Source organism: Lactuca saligna, chromosome 4 (assembly GCF_052625555.1).
Source record: "Lactuca saligna cultivar CGN05327 chromosome 4, ASM5262555v1, whole genome shotgun sequence".
NCBI lineage: Eukaryota > Viridiplantae > Streptophyta > Magnoliopsida > Asterales > Asteraceae > Lactuca > Lactuca saligna.
In genome coordinates, this window is record NC_136420.1 from 280039016 (window position 1) to 280051071 (window position 12056).

The 12056-nt window shown below is 31.3% G+C and overlaps 1 protein-coding gene across 1 annotated transcript; it reads left to right on the forward strand.

Moving 5' to 3' along the window:
* Positions 1 to 3793: 3793 nt before the first annotated feature.
* Positions 3794 to 5234, forward strand: DIM1B (Ribosomal RNA adenine dimethylase family protein). The gene is made up of 2 exons (XM_078987276.1): positions 3794 to 4312; positions 4453 to 5234. Exons 1-2 carry the CDS (start codon positions 3884 to 3886, stop codon positions 5155 to 5157), a joined length of 1134 nt encoding a protein of 377 aa, XP_078843402.1. The 5' UTR covers positions 3794 to 3883; the 3' UTR covers positions 5158 to 5234.
* Positions 5235 to 12056: the final 6822 nt, after the last annotated feature.

Here is a 12056-nt window from a genome sequence, read left to right on the forward strand (position 1 = left end):
TTTTTTTTTTGAATAAATTTGGATTTACTTATCGTTTAATGTATGTTCATATAATGGTTATTGCATGCATTCAATAAGCCATGATATACTTTTAAAAATCTCATTTTATCTAAAATCACATTTTAATAATGTTCTTTTATAAAATCCGATTTTATAAAATTGACACGATCAAATTTTAAAATTAATTGATAGTATTAAGTTTTACTGTTTGAGCACTTTAGAAATTTGTAAACCTTTTAATAAAACTTCATCTTATAAAATAAAGTTTGGAGTTTGATAATTTTATAAATCTTTATTTTAAACTTATGTAATTTTAATCCTGCAGTTTAACTGGTTATTAGTTTTAATAAATCAAGTTTGTTTTATTTTAAGAAAATTTATACCATCTTATGTTAAAAGGTAAATTTCATTAAAATCAAACTCATTTGTGATGTTTATTTATGTTCAAATATTATTTATCATTTGAAAACAAATTTATCAATGATAACATAATAATAACAACATAAATATAAAACAACACAAAAATGTAAAAAACATATGTGCATAAACCAACAATCTAATCAAATTTTGTGAGCCATCACAAAATGCAAAGTCCATTCCTAAATAGAAATTGAAGGGACCAAAAACTTCTAATAATGTTGTTGAAACTCCCACTTGAGAAAACATCCATTGCTTGCAAAAAGTTGAAAACATCTTTAAAGGGCTTAAAATCAACAACATGCAACACTTCATGAAAGTGTTGCCTTAGGTGCAACACTATAATAAATATAATGAAGCACACGGAGTAACACTTTTAGCAACACTTTTCAGAAAATGTTTCCTTTGTACCTGCACTCTAAAAGTTGCGAAAAATGCCTTTTTTGATCTTCAAAAATGGCTCCATCTTCATTTATTGTTACATTTTTGTACAAAATAAATTATATCAAAAACTAATATATTACTTACAAGAATAAACAATAAAAAATAACTATTTAAATCCCCTAGAATAAACAAATAATTTCAACCATTTTAAACAAAACAACACAGACAACAACACAAGGGTCCACAGCTAGTCAACTCATTGTTTTTCTAAAACAAATTTTATGACAAAAAATGCATGTAAACGTTTGTCACAAAAAAAATAATAATTATAAAGTTGTTAAAGAAAATATGTATGAATTTTTCTTGCAAAGAGAAAACCATCCATGTTTTCCAAAAACAAAGGTTCAGCAACTTAACAAATAATATAACTAAGATTGCAAAAATGGCTCTGATACCAATTGTTAGATTTTTATTCATAATATTGCAATTATAAACACAAAATTAAACGTAAGTCACAATGAAAGCATTTTGGTTTGAATAAAATAAAACCATTTTACACCCAACAATGATAATTTTGCAAAAACTTAAAAAGATTATACATAACCAAAGAAGAAGAAAGTGAAACAATATTTGAAGACTTTGGTTCCTTTTAGAAATTAGGAAGTTGATGAAGATGACTTAAGCTCTGTATAATGTTTCCACCAAGAAAGCTTTGCACCGCCAAAATATGATAGTAAACACTCGTTATAAAGTTGTTCTTAACCTTTAAGACTTATACCAAATAAGTGCTTAAAGAGAAGCAACTTTATGTCTTCATTTCTAGCACCAAACGCAAGACAAAAGAAGAAAGGGAGAGGCTTAGAGTTTCCAAAATTTAGCTTCCATTTGAGAGGATTCTTATGCGCAAAAACACCAAAAACAATGACTAGTAAATGCCTTATTTATATACCATTAAATGTATACAAAAGTCAATACCAAAAAGTGAAGAGGTAAGGCTTTCTTACAAGCATGCAATTTAGTAATAAACAATTCAAAATCATGCCCCCCCCCCCCCCCCCCCCCCCGCGTAGTGAAAGAGACGAAATCTAAGTGCTTATTACATATCCCATAACTAGTCAATTGAGTTGTAAACATTTGGTTACCTAAAGTGTCCAAAAGTTTGTACACAACTTTAATAATCATACCATATGATATATATATATATATATATATATATATATATATATATATATATATATATATATATATATATATATATATATATATATAGCTTTGTGCTCTTTATTATTATTTTCTAAAAATAGTAATTCCCAATATGTTGGTAAAATATAATTTCACAAAATAATATTTTTTTCCAATTAAATACAAATGTTGATATATTTATTAATAATCAAATTATACTAATAAATAATCAATTGGTAGCAACTTGCTATAAGGTGTGTCCCTATAGGATCATATGTTATTAATAATATCATTTTATCATGTCTCTTGAGCACACATGATATTTCACTACACAGGCCTACAAAAAAAAACATTGAATTTGACTTAACTTCGCTTTTAACTAGTTGAAGATCTAGGTTTAGATTCAACACATATGAAGACACATACACCTCTATTTATCTCTCACATCCTTATTCAAGACACACATGCACAATGATGAACCAAATGAAGATTTGGGTTCATATCCTACACACACAAATCCACACATACCCCATAGTTAAGACAAGAACACATGTATAAAACCTTGAGAAAGAAGTATAAAAAATACCAAGCATAACACAACTTCGATTTTGTCTTCATATTTCCAGATTTAACACAAACAATCAAGATCTCATTAAAATTTCATATTAGATTCTATATATTTAACACAAAACTCTCAATATATTATTTTACTTTTATATTTAGATCCCCATATTTAACACACATCCCTTAGATCTTTAGTTTCGTCTTCACTTATTTCTTAAAACCCTCAAAATCTTGTTTTATTTCAAATTCAAATATCTAGAAATCGAGACACAAATTACTCATCTTTGATTTTTTAGGTTGGGTTTGAAGTCCTTTTAAACATTTGTGGCTAAGGTTCGAAGGAAGAAGGTTGAACACTTTTTAGGGGAGAGAGAGAGAGAGAGAGAGAGAGAGAGAGAGAGAGAGAGAGAGAGAGAATGATAAGGGGAAGGGTGGGGTCGGGTGAGGATAGTTGAGGGTCTTCTATATAGTTTAATGATAATAACAATAAAAATGAAATCAAATAAAATAAGTAACTTATTACTTAAGGCATATATTAGTAATTTCGAGTTTGATATGGATGAAATACACAAAAAGATAAGTTTGGGAGGGACCAAAACCATAAATGGTATTCGATTTCAATCCCCTATGCAAGATCAAACAATTTTGGATTGAAATTGTAGAATATTGATAACTATAGGGACCATTCCCGCCGTTTTCTATTGTATTTTTTCTTAAATTATAATATTTTTAATATAAATATTAGATATACAATATCATAATTAAAATAGCTACAAAAAAATGGTTATTGTTGTTTGTATTTTTCTTTGACTAATGTTCAAAAACATTTCCACTTCCAAAAATAATTTTAGAAACCAAGGGGGTGTTTGGCTTGTCGTTTTGAAACGCAAAAGTTTTTTTTTGAAAAGTTACAAAAGTTAGATTTTTTTTTTTTTTTTTCTATCTAAAATCCAAAAGTAGTTTTTAAAATATTTCTACCAAACATCTTTTATCTTTTCCAAGACTTTTGCCATTTAAAAAGACAAACCAAACACTCCTTAAATCCATAATGAAATCCTATCAATTTTTTTAATCTTAGTAAAAAAAAGTGCAACTAACCAATTTTTACAGTTTTTTCAGATTAAATAGATGAAGAATACCATCCAACAAAATTGACAATGTTATTTTGTATTTTTACAGTTAATTAAATTAGCATTTAACTAATAACTCACTTTTTGCAAAGTGAAATTTGTTTTATTTTGTTTTCCATTACAGGAAAGCAGCAAAATAACCTAAGAAAAAAAAACTGCAACCGAAATTCAAAGCTTTCAACGGTCCTCGCAGCTCGTTTATCAGTATGCTTCGATGTTCCAAATCCTCCATTAATCGTTTTCCGGGATATATTCTTCGCCAACTCGCTGTCCAAGTTCACCAGCTTCGTGCGAAATCAGGCCGTCCTCCATTCAAGAACAGACACCACGACGACGACGAGGACAATAATGATGGTTATACTCGAAAAAGAAAGGGTAATCAAGAGGATCGTTTACAGCTCTACAAAAGCAGGGGCCAACATCTTCTTACTAATCCGAGAATCCTTGATTCCATTGTAAGGAGCTCTGGTGTTGGACCGGGTGATACGGTTCTTGAAATCGGGCCTGGCACCGGAAATCTTACCCTGAAGCTTCTTGAAGTTGCAGACAAGGTTGTTGCAGTTGAAGTTGATAAACGTATGGTACAGGCTCTTCACACTCGTGTTTCTGAACAGGGGCTTAGCGAGAAACTAACGGTAAGTCGTACATTATTCCAAGAAATAAGTTGCTTATAAACTGTTCGATGAAATGTCTCAACGAAGCTATATTACGAAACATCAGTTTTTAAATTTAGAAATGGTTTCAGATAATCTAAATCCCAATTGGGTTCTTGCAGATTATATCTAAAGATGCACTAAAGACAGATTTCCCACATTTTGATCTTGTGGTGGCAAACATTCCTTATAATATATCATCACCTCTAGTGGCTAAATTGGTGTTTGGAGGATACCATTTTCGAAGTGCAACTCTTCTTCTTCAAAAAGAGTTTGCTATTCGGCTTTTATCTAACCCTGGTGACTCAGAGTTCAATAGATTGGCTGTTAACGTGAAGCTGGTTGCTGATGTTGAACATGTCATGAACGTAAGCAAAAGAGATTTCATCCCAATCCCAAAAGTCGACTCTTCAGTTGTTAAAATCCATTTGAAAACCGAAATCCCAAATGTAAATCTCAATGAATGGTGGGCTTTCACTAAAACATGTTTTGGGAAGAAAAACAAGACATTGGGTGCAACTTTCAAGCAGAAGAAAAAGGTCGCAGAGCTCTTAAACTTGTCAAAAGTAACAAATTTTGATGAAAATATTGTGCCACTTGATGTTTTTAATTCAAGTGATGATGAGAAAGATGAATCGATCTTTTTGGGAAGTTTTAAGGAAAAACTTGTGGGGATTCTTAGAAGTGCGGATCTTGAAGATAAAAGACCATCAAAATTATCGAATGAGGAGTTGTTGTATTTGCTCTCTTTGTTTAATAAGGAAGGAATATGTTTCCATGATCAAGAAAAGCCAATGGATATCAATGCTTCGTTTGCTTCATCATAGAGATAAAAGTTTCTAACTTGACTATAGTAATTTGGTTCATTAATTGTATTTTAGTAGTTACAATAATGAGTTGACTAAAATCAAGTTAGTAATTTAAGTTTTGTTTATTAAGTTGTGTTTTGTTTCATTATTATACTATAGTTATGTGTGGGGTTAATGTCATAAAAACCATCAAATTTTGAGGGTTTTATCGATTTTGCCTAAACTTGAAATTTATGTCCATTTTTACCCAAACATTTTCGAAAAAATGTTCGGTTTTATCATTTTACCGGTGATAACAGGTTTTTCAGGTTACCATTATATTAAATTCGAAAAAAAACCCTTAAATTTACCATTTTTTTTTTTTGCGTTTTTACCCTTAAGTTTATAATTTTTTTTCACTTTTACCCTAAGTATATTTTTTTCATAATATATATATATATATATATATATATATATATATATATATATATATATATATATATATATATATTCATATGATTTTTCTGCTTGAATACCTATAATATGAAAAAAAAAATACATAGGGTAAAAGTGTAAACAAAAAATTATAAACTTAAGGGTAAAAATGTAAAAAAACTGTAAACTTAAGGGTTTTTGCGAAGTTATTATAATTGTAACCTGGTATCACCGGTAAAAGGGTAAAACCGAACATTTTTTGGAAAATGTTAGGGTAAAAACGGATATAAAATTCAACTTTGGGCAAAACCGACAAAACCCTAAAAACTTGAGGGTTTTTATGACATTAGCCCTTATGTATAAGATAAGTCGAATGATTTGTTATGTCATACGTATCTCCTTTATTTCTTCAAAAAACGATTGATCAATGGAAGTTAATCGAATAAGTTAAACAAATTTGTCTTTTATATTATATGTTAAGGAAAGAAAAACTCATTCATAGTGAAAAATACAAAATAAATGTAAGTTCCACTTGCTTTGAAAAAACGAAAAAAAAGGTATGGGAATTTGCTTATTGATTGTTTTTTAAGTTGTACGAGTCAAACGAAACGTCTGTGGCTTGAATAGATACATTTTTAACCTAAATTAACCGAATTTGTCTAGAATGATTACATTTCATTAGCTCAAAGCGGTTGATAGTGAGATGTTGAATAAACTTTTGGGTTTATGATACAAGGTTAAATGAAAGAAATACGAGCATACTTTCATTAATCTATTTATTATAACATTCTATGTTAATTTATTCCTATTACATCATTGTGCTTAGAAAATTCTACACAGTTTTAGCAATATAAACCAAGCACAAAGCAATTTTTACTGTTGTAATTGCGTTGATTTTTCAAAATATAGTGCAGTGATAAAAAAATTAATAGCAGTGTTATAATTGGATTGGATTTTTAAAGTACAATTTGTTAATAAAAAAATTTGAAAGTACTAAGTTGTAATAAGAACAAATAGAAGTAGGATGTTTTAAAACGATTAAATGAAAATATGTTGTTATTTCTAACATTTAACTCTATAATATATGTTGGAATCAACAATGATGCTCAAGACTTGTTTTTTAGTTTGTCGATGCTATGCAATTCGTACAATCATGCATGGAATCTACCGTATCAATGGAAACTCATATCAAGGGATGGCTCTTATGATACCATACAATGTGTCTATTTTTTATATAAAAAAAGATTATAAATGATTGTGTATTAAATAACATTAAATTTTTTATCATTTAAATATTAATCTAAGGTTTTATTAAATAAAACAATTTATTATGTTAATTGGTACTTTGGATGCAACAAATTGCCTATATGACATCTTGTAACCATCCAAAATTCCAAGGTAAAAGTTTCATTTTTAATGTAACTAAAACACATTTGTAAATTTGTTCACACATTGAAAAAAATTTCAAATAAAACATTTATCCGAATTCATTCCCAAAAATACACATTGCGGAAAATACGGGTGTATACGCTGTGATTGTCCCGAGCTCCTTTATTTGAAAACTGGAGGTACCTGAAACAAAAACCGAAAACTGTAAGCACGAAGCTTAATGAGTTCCCCAAATACCACATACCATACATATCAACTGATCCATACATGTCATACATAACCGTGAGCCATACATATCATTCATATATCATAATTAATAAAGGTGCTATGTGCCGCACATAGTCTTATCGTTATTGCCACAAGCCGCCTTGTGGTCTTTCTTGCCAAGCCAGGGGCCACCCCCTGGGTTTTATAGACAAGTGCCAGGAGTCACCTCCCGGTCTTCCATGTAAGCATCACAGAGACAACTAGCATACATACTACTCTACTAAGCTAATTAGCATACAGTGTGCCAGGAGCCACCTCCTAGTCTTTCATACTGTTGGGTTTTGCATACTACGCACATACAAACCTAAATGCATTGGATCTATGTTCTCTCTAATTATACATGTAGTGGTGTTTCCAAATCATTAAGCCTATAACTAGCATGCAATTGATATAAACAAATATTCAATACTAGTTAGAAGAACATACCTTATTATGTAGCTTGAATCCTTGTTGTATTTGGCTTAAATAGCCTAGCACCAATAGTGTGGATGCCTCAAATGGAATCACAACACACCATGGACAAAGGGTGACGTTTGAGAGAGAATACTAGCCACATAAAATCGTCCATATGAACTCCAAGAACACGAGTTATCATTTTGGCCATGGAGTAACATATTTATATGCGGAATTCGAAAGGTCATGGGTTAACCCAAATCCATACCCATGAGTTTATGATCCATGGTTCATGTGGCTCAACTCTTTATGTATCCATTCATAAACTTAGTCCAACATGGATCAAAAGCCCAACATATAAATATAACTAATTTACATAATCAGTCCCCATAGATTTAATTAGTCTCTTTTGATCACTAAATTAATTCCAAACTAATTCTTGATCAGTACTAATTAAATCATACAATTTCATGTTAATATATTATAACTTATAATATATTAATAAATCATAAATAACCTCTTCTCAAAAGTCCATCCTAACAAATTGTCTTGATGATATGCAACCCAAATGGACCATGCTACTCTCGGATCAAGTACATACCAATTATAGTTATGGGCTTAGAAACCTAATCCAACAGTCTCCTACTTGGATAAGTCTAATAACTATTATTGCAAGTACGACTCCAAAATCCTGACTAGCAATCATAGCTCTTAAAAGCCGTTGTCGAACTCTGACCTAGTTAATGACGTACCTATTAGATAAGGGATCATATATTCCTCAATTCTAGATATCATATGGACTGAGACATGGATTATAAGCATTCTCTCTGTCCATCTGTTGTTTCTCAATTTCTGATTTATGACGACCAACTATTTGAACAAATCAAATCAGTCCAGGCCCGGCCGCGCACTTAAGGTTGTCATCACTAAATCATCGAGGGGCCCACATATATCGCTTTTATCCCTCTAAGGGTAAAAGGAATGGATAAACTTCGACTCATATGCTTGCTCTATTTACTCATCAAATCACACACAACAATGTGCTTTATAACACCAAGTTACTGGTGCGTTTTCACATTATCAATGTACAACTGACTTGTAAACTGCAACTCATATCTCTCCATTTGAAGAATATAAGATATTATCGTCCCATGATCACTCGTGATAAAATCCATGAAGTGATTTAATTGAGCGTGGGTTTAATCCAATACTCGAATCTTATTCCAGGAGCACTCATGAACATTACAACTAAGTATAAAATATCTAGACAAACTACAGACCCATTCATGACAATCTTGCCTCAATACCTACTTCCAAAGTATAGAATAACCTAGTTATTTGGGAAGTCAAAACATGGAAAGTGAAACACAAGAATAATACAAATCCTATATGGCCACAAACTTTTGAGTCATATTGATTAGTCATTATTCATTGTATAATGTTTCAAATGATCAACTTAATGCTTGAACTAAAATAATAGTTGTCCCATGCTACAATCATGCACACTATGTTTACCTATGGTCCTTCCTTTGTGGAGTAGATCAATTGAAAACATTTCAATGATGCTCATTTCATAATTCCAAATCCTTATGATAAATGTAAGAATACAAGATTCTTTGCCATTTACTGAAATCTTTTAGATTCTAAACTTATATGCAATGATTCTCTTGTAATGACTATGCACAAAGGTCACAAAGACTTGGCAACACAGACATTACAAAGTATTACAATGGAGAGCAATTCCATGGAAACGAAGTCTCACATTCAAAGTACATTCATTTGAACATCCTTCTCGCGTTAAGTTTTCTAATCTTACACAGATTTAATGAATAACTTCCACCCATGGAAACGTTTCCATATTCCTATTTTAACTATCACTTCTGAACAAGAGTTGCCTCTTTTCAGAATATCTCAATATGGTCCTTCCAAAAATTTACACTATACTTCCAACGGTCCATGAGCAACCAATCATTGGTAGACCTCAGATTGTCCTCGACAATTACTTAATGCCCTAGGCATTTAGAAAATTCAGAACACATAGAAATATTATAACATATACATGTTGGAATAGTGTCTAAGGCTGCAACTATATTAGGCAAGTATTTGACCCGATTGTGCATGGTCCTTTTGGGTTGCCTTCACCATAGCAACTTGGTAGGATGATTTATATATGAGAGAATAGATATTATTAATATATTATGAGAATAATATAAGGAATAATAATATAGTTATTTGATTAATATAAGTCAGATTAATTAGTATTAATTTGGTGACTTAAAGAGATTAATTAAATAAAAGGGTATAAACTGTCAATTGGTTGATAGTTAACCTTTAGACTGTAAATCCTTATTGATAAAGGATTGGACGATTTCTAGGGCTAGGATAAGCCAAAATCGTCCAAAGGGTTATCAAGGAAAGGATATGGATTAATTTAAAGTCTAAGTTATCCAACTAGGGTTTAAGCTGTAACCCTTAAGGAGTCTACAAGTATAAATAGACCCTATGGCTGAGGGAATTCGATAGATCATATAAGGTAGAGAACCCCTGGCCGAATTTCACCTCTCTCCTCTCTCTCAAATCATCCTCTTTGCTAGTTGGTGTTTGTAAGCCATTAGAGGAGTGATAATTGTGACTCTAGAGCTCCAAGACAACAAGATGAAACAAGAGAATCAAAGGTATGTTTCTAGATCTGATTTTATGTTGTTCTTACACCTAATTAGTCATTAGAAGTCTTGGATTCAAAGCATGTTTAATAGAGAAACCTAGATCCAAGCATTAGGGTTTGTATGCGCACTTAGGAATGTTCTTATGTACAAAACCCATCAGTGGTATCATAGCCTTGTTTGGTTTCTATTAAATTGATGCTTCAATGTTTGAATCTTAACTGAAAAAAATTCAATTTTTATGTTTCTGAGTCATGGACTTAGCGAGTCCCATAGTGGACTCGGTGAGTTGGCCTGACTCGGCGAGTCCAGTGTGGGTACTCGGCGAGTTCGAGCGTCAGGATTAGCCAAAAACGGGATTTTTTTTCATATTTATCTTATGGAAACTTACCTTAATCATATTAGATCAACCCTAATCCGATTTTATGATATATATGACTATATTTTAGATCTAATTGAAGATAATTATCAATTAATAAAATATTTGATTTCCTTATATGATAATTATTAATCAAATATGGATAATTATGTGATTTAGGTTATTTGTTATTTGATCCCTTATGTTTTAAATGTTTAAAACTAGTCCTCAAGTTTTGAAATTTATGTTTTGTGATTAAAAGTTTAATTTAGACAATTTAAATTTCAAACCCTAGAATTTTACAAGTTTAAAATACAACCCTATACTAATATAATATTACAAGATTAATATATATATATATATATATATATATATATATATATATATATATATATATATATATATATATATATATATGTATATGTATGTATGTATAACTTAAATGCTAGTCTTACCGTTAGTAGGCCTCATTCACGAAGCCGGTCTATAAGGTGGGTATAAGGTTGCGGCCTATAAAATGGCGCTTAATGGGTGTACACTCACACCCACAGCTCGCTTGATTGGTGGAGGGTCGTTAGCCGAATGGGTAGGATAGGGCAACCTCATCCTCTCATTAAAAGTATAATAAGAAATACAAAGTAACTACATGTTTTCTTAAAATTTACCAATCTTAGTTACTTTAGGAAAAGTGAATTGATGTAATCCCATGAAATTACACTTTGCACCTTGCTAAGAAGTTATTGGAGCGTGTGTGGTTTACCGGCACACTAATTGGTTCTAAGCGAAGGTAGCAAAGGGTGATTCATTGTTTATCATAGTTCGATGAAGCGTGTGTGGTTTACCGGCACATCGAATAGGTGATCGTTACAATGAAGGCACCATGTTAATTTGCATGGTAATTCACACCCGCTTTGTGATCCTCGGTATCCCAGTCACAAACAAGAGGGGCATATCGAGATTTAAACATGCCATTGAAAAGTTTCAATGAATCTCATCCGAACCTAGGAATTCTCAATACATTTAGGACTTAAAGTTATGTTTTTATGATGGAGAATTAGTGAATCGTCATTCACTTACCTTCAAATTATTTGCATATTAGATTACGACATCCCTTTTCTAATGTGTAAATATTGTTGTTGGATCTTAGCCCTAATTTTCTAATTGGGTGAACATTAGGGATTCATATTCTAATCTATCTTTGTCCTTTCTATTTATAGATGTCAAACGCCAACAATGCTGCTGCGAGTTCTTTCACTTTGATGAGCCTTTGTCAAAAGGTCACCTTTGATGGAACGAAATTTAGCGAATGGATAAGATACATTCGCACGATTGCTCGCTATGAGGATAAGGAGTATGTCCTCGATGAGAAGCTCGAAAAATCAACCCCGAAATTGCTACTCCCGCCAAAATCACCTCTTTCAAAACTCATGAAC